This window comes from Perna viridis, chromosome 2, assembly GCF_037379345.1.
Source record: "Perna viridis isolate PV_CMFRI_1.1 ecotype Kerala chromosome 2, ASM3737934v1, whole genome shotgun sequence".
In the NCBI taxonomy this organism is placed as follows: domain Eukaryota; kingdom Metazoa; phylum Mollusca; class Bivalvia; order Mytilida; family Mytilidae; genus Perna; species Perna viridis.
In genome coordinates, this window is record NC_142446.1 from 24,225,288 (window position 1) to 24,250,808 (window position 25,521).

At 32.0% G+C, this 25,521-nt stretch overlaps 1 protein-coding gene across 2 annotated transcripts; it reads left to right on the forward strand.

Moving 5' to 3' along the window:
• The first annotated feature begins 648 nt into the window (after positions 1-648).
• Positions 649-25,521, forward strand: LOC148624175 (MAPK/MAK/MRK overlapping kinase-like). Of its 2 annotated transcripts, none has more exons than XM_088566717.1 (13): positions 649-842; positions 6,369-6,483; positions 10,743-10,832; positions 12,416-12,486; positions 13,864-13,942; positions 17,562-17,610; positions 18,702-18,787; positions 19,477-19,569; positions 20,349-20,450; positions 20,642-20,815; positions 22,252-22,501; positions 23,025-23,216; positions 24,578-25,521. In XM_088566717.1, exons 1-13 carry the CDS (start codon positions 803-805, stop codon positions 24,656-24,658), a joined length of 1,422 nt encoding a protein of 473 aa, XP_088422843.1. In that variant the 5' UTR covers positions 649-802; the 3' UTR covers positions 24,659-25,521. The 2 variants fall into 2 exon arrangements, with proteins under 2 accessions (XP_088422843.1, XP_088422844.1); XM_088566718.1 differs by lacking the exon at positions 13,864-13,942 and adding an exon at positions 16,421-16,499 and having other exon boundaries at positions 657-842.

Consider the following 25,521-nt stretch of genomic DNA (forward strand, 5'->3'; position numbering starts at 1 on the left):
CCCCCTCGATGCACCCCTCCCACGCCGGCACGGGATCCGATACTGAGAATATTTAATTTCAAGCAACTGTCAGAAGCTTTTTTTCCTGTACGATAAGGCCAGATCTCTTTTTCCAGCAAGTCAATATTTAATTCAATCATATCTTTACCCATTTGGGGACAAGCGACAAATTTTATTTAGAGTCGATTATGAGGTCATTTGTACTTCGCGGGCTGCAAATATTTTTGTTGGCATAGTGATCGTTTATCAGAAGTTGTAAATCGCCGGTATTACTGGTCCATTATGAAATAGGTCTATTTACAAGAGGTTGTGATCCTTTTCCTATTTGAAAAACAAAAATCCGTTATTTTCAAAATCTTTTTAGTTTACATACTCCAAAGAAAAAGGTTCGACGGTTTTGTTTACGTTCTGTTTAACTTTCTGATCTTGTTTTCAAGGGGTACACGAAAGGTACTACTTTCACAAAGGTGGTTTTTTTAAGACGTCCGCAATATAAAACTGGAGATTTCTATGACGTCCGCACAATCATAATATGGATTATTTCAACTTTGAGAATTTTCAGCTCAACCCCGAACAGCCTTAATTGTACGTCTTTCATGTCAAATTAACTTACAAATCTTCAAACCCTTTGTAGACCCCAACAACTTTGGCTCATGAATACCAGCAATGGCGATTGTCAGGTGAAACACGTTTGTTACTGTCAACGGAATAAATATGTGTAAAAGGGAAATCTCTTTATTGTGATGTATCCGGGATTGAAGTATCATATTTGCCAAAAGGCTTGTTTGTTTCTAAATTGTGGATGACTTTCCGTACTCTTCGAATGAACCTTTTACTTCAAAGTGAGTTTAGATAAAGTTCATATAATAACAACAAAAACATATTTCATCGTCTGTTTTAACCATACGACCCAATTCACATATGGCTCTTGGACCCGGCTTCTTTAGTAGACAATTGACCATGATTCTTTATAATTTTAGCAAAATTGCTCTTAATATTCGTGCAGGATGTAAGTTAGACACCCTCTAATTTTTGTACAAGGATATCGTTAGGTACTTGTACATATATGAGTACATATTGAATTTACCGTACATCCAAAGAATTTCAAACCTAGGAAGTGTAGCGAGGTGATGCTACATAGATGCCTTTGCTAACTTACACTGGTGTTAATTCAACACCACACCCCATGCAGGTCCGGGTGTTAAAAGAATAGGCCTGCAGCAGCGCTAAGCTTGTCGTAAAAGGCGACTAAATAGTGCTTAGAAATCTAGCCGGGGGCTAGGGCGCTCTGCCCACAGAGCAGCTGGGATGTGTGCCTCAGGTGGTGGAATGGGGTACCCCTTGCGTGTTACATGCTGGGGTTGTCAGGCCATAATACGGAAATCCTGACCGCAAACCATAGTGGTGCACTGTGTTGGGAAAGATGCCACGTTCCTCACACGTTAAAGAACCCTACTGTGGTATTCTCCCGGAGTAGGAACCATAGGGCTCTGCCACAGGAGGCTAAATTGCCTGACCCTACCCACCTCTCCCTATTTCCAGTGGCAATCAAAATTTGTCGACCCCCCATTGTCCTTGTGTCCCATCCCTTTTTCATTTCATCATCATTTCATGTTCATTTTCTCATCAATTTCATGTTCATCGTCTGAATATAGCTGAAATATTGCTGCTCGGACGTTAAACCCTAACAAACAAACAAACATTCCAGACCACACCCTTACACCATTGGCACAGATATTTTATGTTTGGCACACAAAAAGTGTGGCATGTGGGCCCTGTGGGCGCACAATTATCCCCAGGTTGATCTCTGAATTTCCGAATTTTTTTTCGGTTTTAGGTCTGGACATGCTTCTTTTATTGAAGGCGTCAATAGCCTTGAACGAAAGTAAGACTTTTTCTGGTCAAAACAACTTAAGGAAAATGCAGGGGGTATGATTGTTTCCTTTGACCCTGCTGACAGCACTTAATAAATGACAGATGATCCAACTGACTGTAAACAAATGGGAAGGCCAGTGAACCTGGAGAATTTAAAGTAAAATGGAAAACTGAATGTCCGCGGGCCTGGTTTGGATATGATCAAATAATTTTTTTAAGCCTGACATTTTTGCTTTACCTGTGTATTATGTTGTTTTGGGAACAGCTACAGCATGCCTATGGTGTTAAAGTTTCACTGAATGCCCATGGATAGCCTTGAGTTGACAGCTTTCATCAGGGTGGGGTTGTTGTCTCCTTGACATCTTCTCCATAACCATTCTACTAACATAGTTGTGAGTAAAAATTGTTGATGTTTGTGAGTAATTTACATGTACCTTCATGTTGTTAGTTAGAAGAATTGGTGTAATTATGGATTTTTTAAGCCTGACAGTAGCAAAACATGGACCTTTCATTCCCTGACATGCATGAACCCGTCTCATACACTTAACTCCTCCTATGCCATTGAATGCAGTTGAATGAAAATTTCACAGAATCTTTGTTAGATTCATGTACATTGTACTTGTTGTACTCGCATTGTGCTCATTTCATAGAAATCAATTCAATTAGTTGTTTTAACATAGCAAAGTATGGGTCTAAAAAGGGACCATAAGCAATCATTCATAAAATTTAACTATATAACTGGTTTAAAAACATATGGATACTTATATTGTTCAACAATATTCTATACCTCAAAGGTCAGTCTGGAATTGACTTTGGAGGTTAAGACTTAAATTGTTTAGGAATGAGAGACCAAAAAGTGGACAGAAACAAGTATTTTCCTGTTGTCCAGGGAGTGACTTTACTATAAGTAATTGGATCCCTTTGAAATTGTACCACAAAGTGTTGCAAAAGGAAGGCAACAAGATTTGGTTATACATGTAGGGTTATAACTTGAACCAGTTGAGAATAAGGGGCCAAAAGAGACATCAAACAAACATTTTCCTGATGTCTGTTAGAGTAGATGTAAATGGATCTACTTTAAAATGTATTACAAGACAGTGTTCATTCCATAAAATTGCGAAAGGGGGCCGGTGCATTTGAGTCATTTGCAGAATAAAGGGAGCAAATGTAGCAGTATTATAAAGGGTAATTTTTACATAACAAAAAAGATTCAACCAACAAATAAGTTAACATCAGGTTTGTATACACACTTAATAGTTTCATTTTAAGTGAGAGGTAACAGTGATACATCAACTCCAAATGAATAAAAAGAAATACTAGTATATGCTGTTTTTTTTTAACTATGGCATTGTGTTGATTAAAATTGTATTTAACCCGGCCCAGGCCCACGGACAATGAACAGTTTCATCTTGACTAGAAATTCTCGACACTAGGTTAGGTTAGTCTGTTAGTTTTCAGTCAGTCAGCTGATTTGAAATTTACTGGGTCCTGTCAATAGGATCAGGGGAAATTATCATATCCTCTGCATACTGCCTGTGGTTTCATTGAATCGTTTTTGACCTGCAAAAAAGTTTTAACTTTTGCTTCTCATGTTTACTACAAAACGGTCAAGGCCATTGGCGCTTTTAAATGACGGAAAAGCGTCCGGACACAGAGCCAAAAAAAGTCTGAAGATTCAGAGATCGACCTAGGGAATATTGTGCACCCACTGGGCCCACATGCTGTTTTTGTTTGCCATGCATAAAATATCTGCGCCAATGGCGCAAGGGCGCGGTCTGGAATCAAACTGCAAGGTTCAATACCACAAAAGGAAGACTAGGATTGATTTTGGGGACTGTGACTTGAGCAGAGTGAGAATTCAGGGCTTCGAAGAGGCAAGAATCTAGCATAATTTTTTCAGATTTCTGGATGATAACTGGAGTAAAAGGGAATGGATCTTATTGAATTTGTATCAAAAGGTGCTATGTCCCCAAAGGACAGTCGTTTATTTTTTGGGGGTTGTGGTACATGTAAGTGTCTAGAACCATTTGGAATTAAGGCCAGAAAGGAGCCATTTCGGCACTGGTCAAATTCTTATCCTGTTAGAGATGTCTAATCACAATCAAAATTCGAAGCTGTATCTAATTTGAAAGGTATGTTCCTACATGTACTATCTGTAACTGTTAAGGTTTTGATCTTTGAGGTCTTATCAGGCTGCACTCTGTGAAGAATTTTATAAAGAATTGCACATAGTTACATTGATACAAGTGCCAACAACCAAACTAACTGTCCTTGTTAGACTGATACCTACCGTACGTACAACCAAACTAACCACCCTGCTAAGATTCATTCCTACCATATCATACAACATACAATGTAGTTTATTCATTGGATTTGATGTACATTGTAATAATGGCAAGATTGAACAATCATTCTCATATTCACTTGCTATATGTATGGTTTATAAATTTACAAAATAAACACTGTATTTCCCCCTGCTGATTTGTTCTTATTTTGAATTCTGAAAATCAAGATACACTTATTTTTAGAGAGTGGTTATCTTGCTTGGAGACACATTATTCTTTACTTTTTGCCTTGTTTTGAAGTCACTCAAACTTTTGACTTTATTTTTAGCAAGAAGAAGTTTTCTTCTTATACACAAACGTTTTTGTCATTTAATACAAGAATGTATACAGTGAAGGCATATATGATAACTTTTTGTAGGTTTAAACTGGTCTGGAGCTGGCATATCAGTTAACTGCTAGTAGGCCCTTGTTTGTACTTTTGTGTAACGTATACATGTAATCAGTTTCTTAATTCATGTTTTAACAAGGGACTCAGACCCTTCTGAACTGATTTTTAAGTATGTTTAGTTTGGTAAAATTTTCCACAGTGGCCAGTTTTAAAAGGAGGAGTGTTGTGATCACACCAAAGTTCTTTACCCCCACCCCACAATGTATGTTGTGTTGCTGGAGTATCTAGAGGCAACTTTTTTGCTTTATCTTTGTATTATGTTGTTTTGGGGCCAGGTACATCATGCCCATGGTGTGAGAGTTTCACTGAAGGCCCATGGATAGCCTTGAGTTGACAGTTTTCATTAGATTGGGGTTGTTGTCTGTTTGACATATTCTCCATATCCATTCTACTTTTATATTTGTGTGTATATTTTGTTGATGTGTGTGAGTAATTTACATGTACCTTCATGTTGTTAGAAGAATTTTGTGTAAATGTGGATTTCCTGTATAATCTTTTAATATCTATTCTGCAATTTTTTTTACAATAATTGTCCCAAAATGTACTATTTATTTGAAATTCCTATCCACTCAGTTTTTCAATGGTATGCACCTTTAGGAAATGATTTTTCATGGCAATGCACTGCGAAATTATGAAAATGCTTAATAGTTCTCAACTGGTGACTTTCACCAAAGGGGACTTCAGGTTTACACTCTGTCTGCCAGTTCATCCATCAGTCTGTCGCTTTGACAAATTACCTTTTTCATCATGCTTGAAGATATGCATTTAATATTTGGTACATTGCTTTACCATGACAAGTCATAGGTCAAGCAGCGGTTGGGAAAGACCTTTTTCAATGGACCATTTTCAGCATTTAAAACAAGAATTCACAATGTTATGGACAATTTATTAACATTCTAAGTAAAATTCTTTAACTTGAATGGGCCATTTTCAGCTTCATTGGGCTAATTGCCTATGGCCCCTTCCTTTCCCTATCACTTACCAAGTTCAAATTTTGTTCTGGTCCATTGATTTTTTGTGAGTTATGGTCCTTGGGTTTTGAAAATTTATGCAGCCTCATTTTTCCTCACTTTTCTTGTTAACAAATAATTCAAGAAGTTTGCATTCTGTTCTCTTCAAAAGGTTTTTCTTCCAATGGGAGACTTTGTATTGCATGCCATATTATACTCTCAGAATGCTTGTTTTAAAAATTGATAGATTAATGGAAGTATGTTCAGTTTTTCAAGTTTCATTATAAAGGTTTTGTCCTTATGGTGTGTATATTTGTTTTGGTTTAATGTTTGATTAATTACCCCTGCAGTTTATACAGATGTGAATTACATATATGTATATTGAGCTTCATCAACAGAAAAGAAAACGCACTTAAAAATAATAAAATAATTTTTTAATAACTTGGACCATGCTTCAGTGGGACACAAGTGGACAATGTGAGAATGAACTGAAACTCCCATTATACTTTTAAGGACATTGCATCAGTATTTTAACTGGATTACAGATTCTCTTTTTAGCTAATTTTGTTGAGATATGGATATTCATGGTTTTTAAAAGTGAATTTGTTAGACTTACTGACTAGTACATGTACAAAGAATGTACATGTACAATGTACATGCATGGCCCAGATGTGGGTTGTTGATTCAACATAAGCATATCAGTCAATTTTAAATTAAATCCCAAAATGTGATCATCTTTAACTTAAAAGATTAAGATATTTTTTTCTATTTTTTTTAAACAAAATTACATTAAAGCTGTTTCTTTTCCAGAGTATCGAATCCTTGGCAAAAAGGGTGAAGGTACATTTTCTGAAGTTTTAAAATGTCAGCATATAAAAGATGGCACTTACTGGGCCTGCAAGAAGATGAAACAGACTTATGAGAGGTAAATAGTTCAGGTTATGACACTTATTTTGACCATATTATTACTGGGGTGGTGAGGGGGATTCTGGATTTCAGGTATTTATTTTGCTGTCAGTTGACTACATGTTCATTGTATGGGCAATACTCTTAGCATCTTGTTCTGTAAGATAAAAAGGATTTTTATACCTTTGTCATTTCTTTAGAATTTGGGCATATTAAATTGCTTTGAAAATATTTATGTAAAAAGCATTGTGTACTTTATAAAATTACATTGGTACACTTATTAGTTGTACCCTTTCTTTTGACTCCATTGAAAGAAAGAATAGGGACTGTTACATGTATAAACTCTACCTTAGTAAGTACTCTACATGTATATTATTGACCAACAGGAAACTCATTTGCAATACATGTATTCTTTCTGAAATGACATTTTGTGACATGATATATGTATGTTTGAATACTTCTAAGTGACACATATATCTTATGAGTATACCCCAGCTGTAAAGTGAAATGTCAAACCTTAATTAAAGGCATGTTTTATTATTGTCTGTTAACTTTTCAACCATTTTGTATTGTTGTATGGTGAGTTAACTTACTGATCGGATAAACATTGTTTATTTAAAAGGAAAAACATAATGTATTTTTTGTCAGATATCTTAGATACTATAAATCGATAACTTTGGTCAAGTGGAAAAGGTTTCAATTAGCAAAGTTTAATTTTCAGTTCTTTTTGACAGAGGTTAGAAAAGGCTGTTAAAATCTTTTATATCATATTACCTTAGAATGTACTGTGAAACCTGTTAAAACCAATATCTACAGAAGAGAAAAAAATGATCGATTAAAGCAATTAACTGTTGTTTACATAGGGTTGTAATGTATTATACTAACTTATTTGGAATGAAAGAAATAATATTGGTTTTGATATTTGCTGGATGGTTTGGTTTTACTGTATTCCCATCTATCAACAAGCTCAGGCACTGGTCTGTTAATGTGTTGATTTTTGTGTTTACATATAGATCAGTAAATATTGTGCTAATATGGAGTGGCATAAGTCCAAATATACCCCCTTGTGACAATAGTAACATGACCTTAAATATCCCACCAGCAGTTTATTATTTCAATTAAAACCCTTTATTTTGTTTAGTTGCATTATTTTCTCAGTTACTTATCAGATTTTGTAGACATTCTTGTAAATACTTTATTCATTTTTTTAATACTGTACATAATTAAACATTTAGGATGTACACATAATATTAAGGGAAGAAGTATACACAACTCTGATGTTTTAAATGACCTGTTACATGTATGTTTATAAGGACTCAGTTCATTGTTGAAATGAGTAGGCCTTCGTGCTTAATTTTAGCACTATAGTATGTATTAAAATCAGAATTGATTAATCGAATTTCATTCAATGCTTGATTATTTGTCAAATAAAAAAAAAATTGTGGATGGCCCTCACCACTGGTTTAGTAAATGTTTTATTTTATTCATGTACAAAACAAAACAATGTGTATCAAGCTGAGGATAATGTTACAAGCATTACAGCATTAGGAATATTAAGCTTGTTTATATTATCTGTATTATGTATGAATTTGGTTAAAAATTAAGGGTGAACCCCTCTGCCTCTTAGTGAAAAATGGTTGACAACAGATGATAATATATGTACCTATGTTCCAAACATACATGTATGTGTATTTCGACTATAGGCATATGGTGTATACATGTACATGTATGTATTTGCATATCTGTATGATCAAATTGTGCACATCAACTAATTGTCTTAATCTGTGTTAAGTTCTCTTTTCCTATAAATTTAAAATTTTATAACAAAAACTTCCATTTATTTAACATAATGTCATATAGATATCAGGTATCAGTAAAACACTGACTCAACACCTACATGTACATGTATAGATATGAGAGGTTATATTCATGCATTTCCATTTTCATATACTTTCAAAATTTGTCCACTTAAATTTCCTGATCAGTGTTCATGTTGTGTATCAATCTAGTGAAGCCATTCTAGTCTGACTGTACCATATAACAAGATGCATCTTTTCCATGTTGAAACACTTATACATATATGTATATACATGTACATGTATAATTTCTCATTGGTATAACATATCAATAAATGGCCATCTTGGAACACTCAGTTGGTCTATCTAGTACTTTGGGCCTTTATAATGATAAGGTGTTCATTCATATCAAACATATTTAAACATTATTAACTTTTTTTTGTGAATACATGATTTAGAATGTTGCATTTGTAAGTATATTGTCCAAATATGCTGTCATCTCTAAGATAATAAACATTTATAAAAAAGGAGAACTTAAGTGTCAGAGAAATGTTGTTTTTTTCTTCTACATATACATTTGTACATGTATTCAAAGAATCAATAATATATGGTTTTTGACATTATTAGTCTTGTTTAAAATCAATGACTGATGTTCATTTGAATTAATACTTCAGGGATCCACCGTATGTTACTGAGTAACCAGAAAATTATACTTCATGTTTATTTATGTAGAACTTAGTTATTGTCTTAATTTTATCATTATTTTGCTAATGCATACACTTGATATTCTCAACTCTTCTTCTTCATTCAAAACAATAGAATATTCAGCATGGATTACACTTCTACATGGAATGATATTCTCCTTTTTCACATATAATGCTTTATTTTATTGTATGGAAAACAGAAACAGCTGATACCTACTTATTCCCTCCGCTTCAGGGAATCTCTCAAGTTGAAACCAGAAGCTACTGATAGTTTTTTCTTTACTCAACATTTTGTTGAGATACATGTAAGTGAGATTCTCAGGCCTGTAATATGAGGTAGAGGTTTCACTGACTAGATTAAACCATCAACTGATGCCCAGTGATTTAGGAATGGGAACTGGTACACATTCTAAATAGGTTGCATAGAGACACTAACAAGTGTAATAGGAAACTTCATGTACCTGTGTATCTTGAAGCAACTATTTCTGGCATAAAAGACTTTTTACTTTTTGAAATACGTGTGCATGTAGTTGACTACTGTTGTTCTGTAAAAGGCATGAGATGTGATTTGACATAGAACATCTAAACTTGAGTTTCTTATTTTTTTGTCTTGACATTTATTGTTGAAATATTTGTTTGACACTTCAGTTTTAAAGAAACGCCTTCAGTACTCAATTTGTAGATTCACAATTTGAATTTAATGTGATGATATCAAACTAATCAAGGTTTCAAATTAGCTACAATCTTAAGCAGACCCTGGTTTTGTAAACTACATATTAACATTTTCAATGTCATTTATAATAAAGAGGGATTTATAGAAAGTTTATTCCTAAATGTGTACAAGTTTTAATTATATAATCTGCATGTAATGAGTACAGTATTTTTTTTTTTTTATGTATGCCTATTTTCACAGACAGGACTTGGTATGATATACCATTGTCAGTCTGCCAATCTGTCTATACATTGTTCACACTTTTGACAATAAGGATTGATGCACGATTTACTATGATTTATATAAATTTCTGATTTTACTTTTTTAAGTTAGGCCCTTCAAAGTAAATTTCGTGGTTTTCAGGCCATTTTTCATTAAATCCAAGTGGAAAATGAGGCATTAATTTTTTATCATTTTATTATTTCCTCATAACTGATGATAGAACTTTTTGAATTGTTCATCAACAGAAAAAAATGATGAAGGTCTTTTTTTCATTGTATTGATATGGCCAGAGGAAAGACCTAAGAATCAAGTAATTAACTTTATGTGACCATATAGGACTTGATTGAAAAAAGTTTTTAGACATTAACTCAAAAATGCTTTCAGTATGTTTTTGGGTTTGGATAAATTTCTGATTTAAGTACTGTAAACATACTAATTTACGCTTTTTTCATGGTGGACACAAAAGCGTGAAAAATAGTATCTGTTAAATTGGTTTTTAACACTGTACAACATTTATCTTTTTTTAAACTAGGAAAATTTATACCCATGAATATATTCAATTGATTGAATCTGCAAAAATTTGCAACTGCGAAAATTAATACATAACAGTATTCTGAGTAATGGGAGTCAATCTGACAGAGAAATAGACATATCATACACTGATGGTGCAACGTAAAACTAAACACAACACTGAATTTTAGATACAACATTGCTTATAACATTACCATCCCATATTTGGTTATGACAGCATTGCTTTTTTGTTTAATGTTTATGATCAAATATTGAAATAGTGTCTTGTCTAAATGAACAAATTATCTTAAACCATTGATTTTTATACTTACAGTATTGATCAAGTGAACAATTTAAGAGAAATACAAGCCATGAGACGACTAAGTCCTCATTCTAATATCCTGGAATTACAGGAGGTCATATTGTAAGTACTCAAACTACTCAAATGCTCTACTAAACAGAACATGACAGATTCATTGTATAGACAAATGTGATCCCAGCAATGTGTGCATGCTCCTTTGTAAATCCCTTTGATTTAACTTCAACCTTACAGTTAATTACTGTTCTATTTCATTTAAAAATTGAACACTTTACAAAGAATGCTAAGAAGTTGTGTAACTGGTAAGCATGAATTCAAGGATCTGACTGAATCCAGTATAACCTCAATGAACTATAAATATTTTATTCATATTATACAACAATTTTGTCTTAAATATAAAGATTGGTAATTTTCACTTTTTCTTATAAGTAATACACAAGAAGCACACTAAATAGATGTAAATTGCATCACGAAATAAACCATTTTTGAAAATCATTAAAATTAAACACAGAGAAGATTTCAAAGGTATTTATTCCACATGTAGATAATTTGATACCTATAACATGGTATGTACTAATATAACCTATTGTTGCTATTGAAAACACTTACATTAAGTGGTTTATAATAAATTGGTGCTTAATTAGAAATTCAGTGTTAAATATGCATGAACACTGTGATTGCAATAGTTCAGGTTTTCATTAGGCATGAGGCTTCAACAGTAATGTTTGTTTTGCAGAATATATCTGTATCAGATCAAAACATGATATTGTTCTATGGTATACCAAATTAACAACCTCTTAATAAGATATATGTGTTTAAAACATCACAATTACTATCAATAACCTATCTTTAGATGTCATTGTTGGTTTAAATGGCTACAACTTCAGCTGGAACGTGTGTTAGAGGTTTCAGTGTTTCTAATTGTCATTACAATGCTTACTCATACTATTTTAGATTCTTTTAACACATTCAAGTCACAAAGAATTTTATATGGAACAATATTTGTCTTTACTTTCGTCATTTTCCTGTTTTTAATCCGTTCTGTTTTTTTGTGGATAGTAGACATAACACTCGTTAATTTATGGCATTATCCTTGTTCTTATTTACCTACATGTACTTTTTAAACAGCTGCAAGACATTTGCAGTTGTATAATAGTGTGGCCCTGTTGTGGTTCGCATCATGGTCTGTAAGACTTTATTTTCTGAGGAGAGCATAAATATTAGATAGTTGATCTTAATGAAATTTATTAAAAAGTTTACAAACCACAATTGGAAGGTTGTTATTAATTTCTGCCCTAATGGTTGTGGAACGAGGGGCCAAAACAAGAATTTCACAAAAGAAAAGTTGAGATTCAATGTGGGGCTTTTGGCAAGAGTTGTGGTAAAATGAGTCTGCACCAATTTTCTTTTTTCTCATAGACAATAGCTTTAGTGTAAGTGTACACTTCACTTCAAACTTGAACAAAAATGTTTCGTATTACAAATGGAACGATTGGAGGGGAATAATGGGTTTAATGGGAAAAGAAAAAGGGGCACAGAAATAGTTTTAAAAAAAGAGCAAAGTTTAGTGTAAATTACTTATTTGTTGATCAGGGATTAAACTTACAAATTCAATAGTAAATCATGACTTTCACTCAGCACTTCTCAAATTACACATGTTTGACATAACTTATTTTGTTTCTTTTCAGTGACAAAAAATCAGGCACCTTAGTTCTTATATGTGAGTTAATGGATATGAATATTTATGAATTAATTAGAGGTAAGTTAAGAGAGAACAAACTTTTACAATAGATTTATCTAATTATTCAGAGATTAAGGAAAATTTGTTATTAAAATACTGGTGTACCAAATTGTGTGTTATACCGTTTTTTGTGTCTTGAAATGAACTTGATTTTGGAGTGACACATGATGTGTTCAGTTCAGGCTTAGTTTACACATGTTTAAGATACATAAAAAAAATGGTTGAACTGTTAGCCAGTTTGTTAATGGTTTGATCTTAACATGCTTTTAATGATTTTTTTTTATTCTCATATGAATATTTCATTGGATCTTGATTTTCAACAAAAATGTCATCAAAAAGTTTTGTGCCTTGCTTTACATAGCCCTCTTATCCGGAAATCCTGGATTCACATCTGTGTAGGTGTTAACACATTGGTTGTTTTTTTTTTCATTTTGATAAGTAGATATAAGCTTTATTATTTGTGAAGAAGGCCTTTAAAATTCCTGAAGTATTTCCTTATTTTTTTTAAATTTTTTTTTTTTAGCATTTTGCCCTATAATATACCCTAAATTTTCTCAAAATGTTGCTTGAAAACCTGTAATATCTAACAGACTGTAACAAAAAGTATTAAAAAGTAGCTGCATGTATATAACACCTCTTGACATAAACATTGTTAAGTCATTAAAGATACCTTAATTGTTTGGGGGTAAATTGTTAAATTATTTTAAATGATTTGTCAGACCACATTTAAATGTTGTCAGTACACTGGTTTTTTACCCATTTTCTCAAAATCAATAGAAACAAGTATTATGCAAAAATATCATTTTCCTGAATTTAAATACATTGTAAATGACTTAAGTGTTTTTGTTAGTCCTTATTCTGTAGCAACCACCACAATAGTAGGAAGCAACTAATTGGTAGAGATTGATTTAATGACATTTGAAGCTCAAGTTTAATTACGTTGATATTGTGTAAAAAATTGATGTAACTTTGTGGCTTTATAGGGACTGGAGCAGTTTAAATTATATCAAACCATACTGACAAAAAAAAACTACATTGAAGATTGAAAATCCTCTTAGGAGTTTTTTAAACAGCACTGTCAAGAAATGCTTGTGAGACAATGATCCATGGAGCAAAATTCTGAAGAAAATAATTTAATTTCAAAGTTATTTCCAACTTTATGAAGTACTTCATATTGTGTTGTTATGATATGCCCTCCTGAATGTGATATTTAAAAAAAAACTTGTATGAAATGTTGATGCTACATGATACCATAGATATTGTTTTGCTAGAAGACCATTAAAGTATTGTATTGATAATTTTGATAAACAATAATGTACTGGGTTTTATTATCAAGCATGCTAAATAAAACTAATGATAAAACATTATTTAGAATTGATTTTATGACATTTTCAGGGAAACGGCATTATTTACCAGAACGTAAAGTCAAACATTATATGTATCAATTGTTAAAATCAGTTGAACATATGCATCGGTAAGAGAACTGGTGTATATTCTGTATGTTCTGTAGGAACTTATATCATGGTACTGGTATAAAGCTAATGGAATACATTTTGTTCTGTTAAAGATGTGACTCTGGTTTTAGTGTCCAATCTTAAGTTAATTTTAGATTGTCAGAATTTTGCAGTGAAATGGCAAATAAATAAGGGTTCAAGATATGATACAGAATGCCCTTTCCTTGTAAAAAAAAACACCTTTGAGCCTTTTGAACTGAGAATTATCCCAAACCAAAAACATCAATATTCAAAGTACCAAGAATTGAAGCAAACTAACATCCATATGAACCCAAAAGTTTCAGCTTCCTAAATTGTATCCAGACATAGTTGCTGTATCTTTTGCTGTTTTTTTGAAGTGGAAAATATTTATTTTCCTTGACTGAAAACTGCCTTCATAGTCATATCATTTTGTCTATTGACAAATATAGAATCATGTTATTAATAGGTGGTATACAGGTGCCCCGAAAATCATAATTATACTGATGATGGAGGGTACATGATAGACCTTCCAAGAGTGTACATGTATGCATATAGCTGAGAATTTCTGATCCTTAAAGGTGTTGCACCCTTATAACATATCCAAAATGTACTGCTGTAATGGAATATCTGGTCCTTGAATAAGGAGAAATAAAGCTAATATAACCTATGATGTGAAAAGGTTCCCTTTAATTGTTAATTTCATTTTTCTGTATAATCACCTTTAGTTTTCAAGGTTTGACTATTTATCATTGCTGTCAACCCTATTCTTCTAGAGTATCTATATAAAACAACTTTTGTTTTTCTTCTGTCTGGAATATAAGAGCTTCTTTTTTTTTATTTATAGAAACTTGTTTAGTATAGTTTTATTTCCATAACATACTACATATTACAGTAGCAGAATGTCTTTATACAATAAGTACCAGTACCGTGATATTAGTTCATACACTGTATAATCTTTGTAGCACTGTTCTATATTTTCTTGTGTTTTGTAGCACGTTTCCATACCTCTATCTTTATACTAGTCAATCAGACTTTGAATTTCAAATGAAAGATACCAAGGTACTTCTAGACTACAGATACTCCAAGGGTTATACAATTAACTCGTTGAATGTCATGAAAAACTCTATAAGTAGAAAGAAAACATTTGTTTACTGCTTTTAGAAAGTAAACTTAGTCTATATTGATACATTTTATAACAGAAAGGATTCATTTTAACAAACAAATATATTCCTTTACCTACTTTCAAAAGTAACATTTTGACATAAAAGACTTTGTCGATTTTTGAATCCTTGAATAAAGTTTGTATGAAAGTATCCAATTAAATATACTGCAACAGAATCAATTTTTAAAAGGATTATTTGACAAACCAGATCTTATAGAATATTAAGTGTAAATCTATTCAAGATTCTACCATTAATAATGTGCTGAATATTCTATCAGGTACAACCAGTGAGGCATGTTAGCAATGTCTGATATCTTAAAAGCTTGTGGTCCATTAAAAGCTTGATGTTTGTTTTTCTATAAACTTATGCTTCCATGAATTACATTAATGTTTTATGATACACCAGATTATTATTATTCGGTAACTAGTTTGAAGCTTTGCTGGAATGTTGAACTGTTGATCTGGTTTATGATTCAGTGTTATTTCTTCCTGCTCTTGGACATTGGATAATTAAAATATATAGAAGTGCACACCTTTAACCTCTAAATTATTACTTCTACTGTGTATTCAATAAATAGTTTGATTTATAATATAACTACATGTAAGACCTAAAATAGATGACATTTATTTTAATGTTTTCTACAAATATTTAACTTAAAACTCTTAATTAAGGTATAATATTATAAGATTCGTTGAGTCAGTTTGATGACTTTCTATTCACTTATTCCAATCACCCATCAGTGTTGTCTGTCAGTCTATAAACAGAGCCATGTTTAATCAAATGAAATGTTTGTTCATAATATATTAAGATTGAAAAGTGACCTGGAAGTTCATGAAATAAGCCTTTTTCAAAGCTTTTCATAATCTGTAGTTAAGAATTACCTTGGTAACTTAGGCTTTGGTCATATAAAAATTCTATATATAATCTTTGGTGCTGGGGAGGGTTTCTTTTATGATATATACAATTTTACTGCAGAATGTAAATTTTCAATATCTGAAATCAAAAGAAAGTATCACACCCAATGTTTGAATATATGGCTAATAATCATAAAAGTTATGTTATTTACAGGGATAAATATATTTGAGACACAAGTGATCATTTTTAGATAGAAAATTTAACATTATCCCTTAGAAAACTGAAAATGGTCCAATACTTCTTTTCCAACTACTGTATTTACACTAAACTAATTGTGCATTTAGAATTGAATTCAGATGTGAAGATTTTACATTTAGATGAGCCAGATGCCTATTTCTTCTATACACTTATAATCACTGTAGCTAGCATAAATGCACGATTGTTTTTCTTTTTGCACAGACAAACAGCACTATATGCCTGAAAATGTTGTAAAAAATTACATGTATCAGCTGCTAAGATCTGTAGCTCATATGCATAGGTATGTAGCCAAGGATTGCCATCAAGTGTGATAACCTGCTTAATGTGGCATTCCAGTCTTGATTTTTTTTTATTGATTTTTCAATTGAAGAAATGAGAATGATTTTAATGACCTAGGAGGTATTGTAGACTGAAAGACAGAATAAGATCTGATGAGGGATCTCTGTCAACAATAAGTAAGATTTATAACACAGTTCAGTTTGTCTCTAGTCCTTTCCATCTGTGTGGTTATATTGTAAATATATAACATATATAATTCTTTAAGTTAAAGATTAAACACACATGGAAGTTGTTCAAGAAATGAATTGCGAAATGTAGCACAAAGATTGGGTATCAATTTATGCTTTTCAGTTTTACAATTACCTTTAAAGGTATTATTGAGACATTTCCCTGTCAAATTTGAAGTATGATATCTATTTGAAAGTCTAAAATCACTAAACTTTCTGATTTTAATCACCTTTTATATAGTTCTTGTTGCATATAATTTTTTTTTCCCACTGAAATGTTATGAGCTTGTGTGTTTTTTTTTATCAAATTTAATGTGTGAAATAGATCTACCTTCTCACTTAAGTGACAGTGTTTCATGTAAATGACTTATCACCTTTCTTACCTAAAAGTTTTCAATGTTACACATTCTTATCATTTTCAACTCTAAAAATGGTTTGTTTTTAGACCAAGGAATTTGGTATCATTAGATTAAACTGCCAATATAGGACTTGTTTTACAAACAAATATGACATTAGTTCTCTCATGATAACTATCTTCATTAAAACCAATTATTGCACTTGAAGTTTACTGTATGATGGTTAAAGGTAGTTGTAATTATCAAAACTTTAATAAGACACCAAGTAATAACATTACACAGTAAAACCTGTCTAAACTGAACTGGACTTTAATATTGGTTTGATTTAAACAGGTTTAAAATACAGTTTAGACAGGATTTTTTTGTATTATTCAGCTTGGTTAAGACTGGTTATACTGTAAAACTTAATTCTAATGTTTATTGCTACTAATTGTAGTCTCACCAACTCATATGGAATATGGTTTGCTCTTTCTTTTTCAGGCATGGTATTTTTCATAGAGATGTAAAACCTGAAAATATATTAATCAAAGTAAGATTTCTTATCTGTTTTTACAATGTAATTTTGGTCAATAGTCACATAAGGTATTTAGTATTATGGCAACAATTTCTTTATTTATTAATAAGCAAGAACAATATATCAGTTCATTTACAAAACGAATTATTAATTATTTTGGATAATTACATTTTTATGTTATTGCTGTTTCATTTTATGTATTTAAAAGCTTGTTAATTTGTTTGAAACTGTCATGAACTTTTAATAATCAATTGAAAGACCTGTCTTTTATCTCTATTAAGTTAATATCTTCAATTAGTGAAATTAAACATTTGATAGAATTAAAATGCTAATTATCTGATTAATTTAAATTTTTTTTTGAATTTGTGGATGGAGTCAGTTTTGATCATCTCAACAACATCACATCTTGTCCTGTAGGGTTTACTGGAATATTTCATGTTTTCACTTCAAAACTGCTGTCATTCTGTATCATAAGTATTAATTTACCTATAGCCCGTGAGCATGTAATTTTAGAACTGAGGATATCAAGTCTTTACTCATTTCTACAGATAAATCTATCTTGTACATTTTATAACCATGGATCTGTCCTTCAGGCTTTTAAATTACTTTCAATATTTCAATGGTTAAGACTTTGGAAAATGGATGCTGTGCAAAAAAAAATGGAGCTGTTACCAAACGCTGAAAGAAACCTTTGTCATCTGGAGGATGATTAGGCCCAAATAGCTATTGTACTTTTTATTTGCGCACAAGTTTTAATTAACTTTATAGACCTCTCATAACTATTTTGATAGTTTTTGGCTTCAAGCCAGAATATTATGTAATGTATTTGTTGTTTGTTTTCTTTTGCATATGTGTTTTAGCAACATAAGTAAATATGTACCATCTGACATTAAATAAAGCAACTCCCACTTGTGTATTTTAACACTTTAATGTTAATCATGCCTGTATATCAAACTATTGATTTTACTAAGACCCCCAAAAGAAGGTTAACCTAGTTTAAATCTCCTATTAATCTTTTTGTATTGGTTTATATTTATTCATCTGAGATCAACTTATATATATAAATATGTTTATATTAAGTTACATATTCTTATATTTTTTTTCAGGAAGACCTGTTAAAGTTAGCTGACTTTGGTTCATGTAGAAGTGTATACTCTAAGCAACCCTATACAGAATATATATCCACACGATGGTTAGTCCTTCAGTTTAACCTGATTTAGTCCAATAGGATTATATTCAAAGATTTGATTAATAAAAACCTATACAAAACATTTAAATTTTTTATAGTGATCATTTGTTTCATACTGTTCAATTATTTAAAAAAATAAGCTTTACGTATTATATATGTGCACATCTTAAGAAATGGAATTTTTTATATTGACCATACAAGACTTTTAAAATTATATTTTCAGTAGCAGTGACTGCCTAGCACCCTAACAAAACTTAATCCCTGTCATTGATTTTTTTCATAATTTGATATTTAACAATACTTCATGCATGTTGGTGTTATTTGCATACCGGTATTCATGTCAGTAGTTAAAAATGGTGTGCTGTCTGTTGCAGACCTGGCCCCAATGCCACAATACTTGAAGAATTACTTTAGTCTGAGAGCATTCTTAACTGTTTTGTGACATCATCAATTTCAAGGACTTTGATTGGAATCACCATGGAACTTAAGAATATTCTCATACTTGAGTATTTTCCAAGTTTTATGTCTCTGTGGCCCATTTCTTTCTGCTTTAAATGGAATTCTGTCTTGTAAAAGTATAGCACCAACATGTTAGATTTCTTTTTTTTTTTATTGTCACATTTACTTTCAATTTTGTCAATTTTATAGCATTTTCACGTCAAAGATGTAATATCTAATTTAATATTTATTAGGTATAGAGCTCCTGAATGTTTGTTGACTGATGGCTACTATACATACAAAATGGACATGTGGAGTGTAGGCTGTGTCTTCTTTGAAATTCTCAGGTAATTTTAGTCAAATTTGTTACAGTTTATTGAAAAAAAATCATAGCTTTTCAGGTACTTTCAACGACATAGGGAACTACTCCCACATACTGCAGGTTTGGAAATTTACTAAAATATGTAACCAATCCTGAATTCTAGTCATATTTTTGCTTTATAGTTATTTGAATTATCTTAAATCCTACTCAGATAATACCAGTTTTAACTAGCTGTCAAGACTTGTATTTCTATCTCTGCATTGTAGTATTGAGAACTTAACTAAAGAAGGAAGCCATGTGTTATTAGAGTATCTTTGTAAGAGTTGGATATATTAAAGTTAAATGAATATCCATAGAGAAATAAAGGAAATTCATAATTTGTTCCTTGGCAACTATTGGTATTAAAATAAGAAAAATGTACAGTGAAAACTATCAAAACCAATAATCTGGTAACCTGTCTAAATTAGATTTTTTAAAGTAAAAGTCCCTTTGCATCATCATAAATGCATTTTTAACCTTGGTAAACTGAACACCTGTCTAAACCAAACCAGTTTTAATGTCCAAATGGCATCCAGTTTAAACACAGTTCACTTGTTTCCACATGTTTCTTGTAAACAACTTTGTTTTGCAATACTTAATGGGATGATTAATATTGTGCGTATACAGAGTTTTAATACATACCTTGATAATTTGAATTTTTAATGATTTTTGCACTTACTTAAAGTAATAATAAATCCATGCATTTACATGTAGTAAAATCAACTGTGTGGTAAGGGAGGTAACTGTTTACTTATTTATTTCCAGTTTACATCCTTTATTCCCTGGCTCTAATGAAGTGGACCAGATAGCTAAAATCCATGACATTTTAGGTACCCCTGACCCTTCAGTACTCAATAAACTGAAGAAGTAAGTATTGTGTTAATTGAAAATGAAAATTTCACAAATTAAATAGATTTCAATCTTCTTATGTCAGTTGTACTGCTTTTGACAATTATTGAAGGCAATTCATAGAAGTTTAATCTAACTTAAACACTTAACATTTCTTAATCATGTTGATAAAAGTGGTCGAATCTATTGGTATTGTTTTTGGTTTTTAGGTCTAGAGGAATGAACTTTAATTTCCCTGCTAAGAAGGGTAGTGGTATAGAAAGATTACTGCCTCATGTTAGCACAGATGCTGTAGAATTAATATACCAAATGTGTACTTATGATCCTGATGAAAGAATGTCAGCAAAACAGGCTTTGAGACATCAATATTTCAAAGATCTCAGGTAATGTCAGTAAAATAAGCCTTGACATCACTGTATTTCAAAAATCTTTGATAATGTCAGTAAAACGAGCCATGAGATGGCAGTATTTCAAAGATCTTAGATACTGTCAGTGAAGCAAGCCTTTAGATCACAGTATTTCAATTATCTCAGGTAATGTCAGTAAAATAAGCCTTGAGATCGCAGTATTTCAGTGATAGGGGTGTCCGTTTGTCTGTCCTTCCATTACACAGGGCAGGGGGATCGATCCGAATCAATTTGGGGATTTCATGTAGCAAAATGTGGACTTAGTCATTTGTAAATAAGTGGACATAGGGGAAACTATCTCTTATGCTTAATTCTTCTTATACCACTGAATGGAATTGAATGAAACATTTAAAGAATATTTATTACATGTTCTTATTGTACGCCCCTATTTTAGAATTTGATCTGATTATAGCTGAAATATTGCTGCTCAGGCATTAAACCCCAACAATCAATCAATCATTCAGTTAAGCGGTTTCACTACAGCAAAACATAGACTTTGTTTTTGTTAACATTGGGACCAGGGGGTCCTATCACTTATCCTTTAATCCTCCTATACCACTGAATGGAATTGAATGAAACTTCCACAGAATCTTTATTGTATATGCCCATTGTGCACCCTCCTATTTTAGAGTTTAATCAGAATCCATTTGGAGGTTTCACATAGCAAAACATGGACTTGTCATTTGTCAAAAATCACTTACTCCTCCCATAACAATGAATGGAATTGAATGGAATTTTCACAGAATCATTATTACATGTTCCTAAATTGCACCTCCTATTTTAGATTTTGGATCTAAAGTATATTGGTGGTTAAAATGTGCATGTTATCAAAGCTTTCTTGAAGATATTTAGATGATATAACCCATTGTAAAGTAATGGGATCATGTGAATGGTAATTGTTTTGTGTAGATTGTTTTATTTTGGTAAAAAATTGTTAAGCTCATAGAAGAGTCAAAATGGGTGTACTTAGTGAAATGTTAATTTCGAATTAAATTTTTTAATTTTGAAAACAAAAATGTTTTTAATAGTCTTGTTCACACATTATATACATGAAATATATGAATGTTTTACTCTACAGCTGAAACACCATGTCTCTTTTACTAAGTATTGAGAGTACCTACTGTGAAAGTTTCGTGGGGTACCTATTTTCCTGTTTTCATGGGTGAGCAAAACCACGAAATTTACCTTGGTAGTTCCCAAGGAAAACAAGATTCCAATTGATTTGAAAACTGAAAACCTTATAACCACGAATTCAAGAATCCACAAACTTCTGTATCTTCCCAACCCCACGAAAATTGGTATCCATGAATTAAAGTACTCTCACAGTATACCTAAGCTAGACAACAAACACGTTTGTAGTAGAGATTTACTATAGCAGACATATACACGAAAAAAAATAATTTCATTTTTAGGGATGCTGACAAAAGAGCAGCCATGATGGCCAAAGCTAAAGCTCAAAATGAAGAAAAAGAAAAGAAGGCGTTAGAATTGTCGAAACCAGTCCCTCCAACCGAGACAACATCTCCTGAAGTTGAAACATCACGTTCTGAGAAGAAGAAAAACGATTCTGATGCTAGTAGTAGTGCTGTAGTACCTAGTTTACCTAAAGCTCAATCTTTACCCAGTCATCCCCATATATTTAAAGATAGAAAACGAGTTCCTGTAAGTGTAACACAAATTCATAGATTCCAATAGTTTTCAAGAAAAAGATTTATTTAAATTACCATTGTGTAAAGAAGTGATGAAAAAGAATTGTTTGTTTTATATGAATATTATGGATTTTATATCTGGAATCTCAGGATTGTACATGTACATTGTATTTAACAAAAATGAAGCAAACTCAAAGTTGATTCTAGTTATTGAAATAGTAACCTGAATTAGGATTTCCTTGCTGAGAAAAGACGATAAAAGTTTGTTAATGGTGAAGATATAATGCATATATTAGCTTGATAACAACTTATTTACATCTGAAAGAGACATCCGGTAAATCGCATTAATAAATATGAAATACATTAGGTTATGAATAGACATCAGACAAGCAGTTAAAATTTGTCTGTAAATGTTTGTTTTTATGCTTGTAGATAGTTTTTCTGATATGGATTGGTTGATTTTAGAATTTATATATGCAGTTATTTTTTGTTGTTGTAAGGTGAGACCTTAACCAGGTTGCATTTCTTTTTTGCAGAGACGGAACAAGAAATTAATAGAAAGTCATCAATTTTCCAATCATACAGGACTGAATCTTCCAAAGGTTCCAGTACATACTGGTTCCATAAATCCATCATTCCAGGCATTCTCAGGCTCATACAATTCAATACACAACTCTAATACCATGTCTCTACTACCAAGTATCAACAGTACCTATAAACCACACAAGGTAAGTTTCACTGCTTGGTGGTGATTTCTACACATACACATACCTTGTGCTTAGGCTTGTGCCGCAAAGCCTAGATGTCAAAGTTAAATACATGAATTGCTCCTAAGAAAATCTTTAATTATACCCCACTAAGCAGCAGATGTATAGTGATTATGTCATATATCTGTCTGTTTGTTCTTTTTAAAAGAGTAATCAAGGGAACCAAAGTTATAGAGGTAATCAAAAGAATGTAATCCAGGGACAAAGACCAGACATGGAAAACAGACATACACAACAAAGAATTGCTGATTGGAACTTAATAAGTAGTTTCCCTAGACCAATTTGTCATGGTGCTGCACCATGCCTTCATCTTAAAGCACTATGCTGCCCTCATCATGAATTTTATCATGTGCCCCCAATTGGCCAAATCCAGCTTTCAGGTTTGGATTTATTTTGTCATTTTTTACCTGATTTGCTCCTGTGGTGTTGGAACCTATTCATGACACTTTTACAATATAACACTAAGGTTAAAGCTCTTTTTTGCAGGTTTAAGAAAATATACTACCCTCATGTATAGGTAGAGTGCCCCCATAACAGTCTTGTTATGGTATAGTGCCCTAAAAATACATAAAATACTGTGCCTTCACACATTTTTGGGGAGAACACTATTAATAAAAATTTCATGAATTCTTCATCACATGATGTAGTGCACCACCTATTTTGTCTTTCCTGATGCCAAATATGTCATTTGTCAACCAATCGTATCATTGGAAAATCCCCTGTGACCACTGAAGGGAATTCAATGGAAAATACACTCCTTCTGTTGCACATGGTGCTATTGTGCACCTATTCTGTTCTTTTCCATCTGAATGACTTTTGGGGTTTCCTACACAATCGCTGGGGAGAAGAGCATGAGTTACTTCTAATGAACTTTTCTCAGAATTTTTCTAGTTCTATTTTAAACTCACATTTTTGTTCAGAAAGAAAACAAATATAGTGCATGTTATATATAGAACTAATCTAAGGTTTGAAATAATTACATGGTTTTGTCATCATACTATTGTATTGAAATGTCATGTGATCTGGTGGTAGTGTGTTTGCCTACGGTACATGTATTCATTTGTTTTATCCATGGCTGAGTCATGCTTAAGTCTTTAGAATTGGTAGCCACTGACAGAGTAAAACTGCTTGGTGTGGAGTCAAAATAATTTGCAAGAATGGAGTGACATGCCTTCCAACAGACATTCAATTATGCACATTAAAAATCTGGCTCAGTCTCTACTTAAGAGCAGGGTCAGAAAATTGTCTCGTCCTGAAATGCATGTAATATCTGGACTTTAAAATTACAATCAACCAGTATTGTTGTATTAATATCATTTTAGACTACCAGTAAAGCAACCAAGAACTTACTTAGTACCAATACATATCTACCTTCATTAGACAGACGGGGTGCTGGATTCTAGCAGATGACTGTTTACGATGGCAATAAACTATATTGTTGAATCCTTGGTGTAGGAGAGCTTCATTGTTTTTGATGGATGGGAATACTTTGTGATGATGGTATCCATCATTATGTTACCTAGGAAACAATACCAGTATTTTGATTATCATTTGTGCAGGGTTCATGAACAGTTGATTGGAAACATTCTGAAGTGAATGATGAATGATGCGTCTATTTAGTTACATTCATAATAATAGTTGTTAATGAAGGTGGTTTCTCTTTCCCCTACTGATTTTATTATATTTTGGAATTAATTAACATGATCAAGTTAAATAATGATATATATTTGATTTGGTACTTTTTTAATGACAGTTAGACATTTGATATGTTAGCAGTAATTGATCCTATACTTAACTTAATATAAAGCTAACTGTATTAAAAGTTTCTGTGTATGCGAATCTGTAGTGTGAATTATGATGGTTCCTTTATAGTTTGGAAACAAATCTTGTTTGATTGATTTATTTAAAAGATGGTGGACCATTATGATTGTATGTCTGACAGTATCAGTATTCATTTTAGATGTAAATATTCTTAGAAATAATACTGCATTTAAAATATTTTCTGTTTTGTTGAGTTATGTGGTGATCAGAGTGTTGTCATGTATTTGATTGAGAACACACGTAAATGACATGTCACTTCTGTCTTAATGGTCAGAAAAGATGTACATTTATTGTTATTGATTTTTTACCATGAAAAAAATATATAGTATTGACGTTTTAATGCTTTTTTTACAATTTTAATGGCTTTTTATACTGTGTATTTTCTTAATCTTAGAATTTTATATTCTTACAAAACAACCATTCCGTCCAATGAATATTATACTCG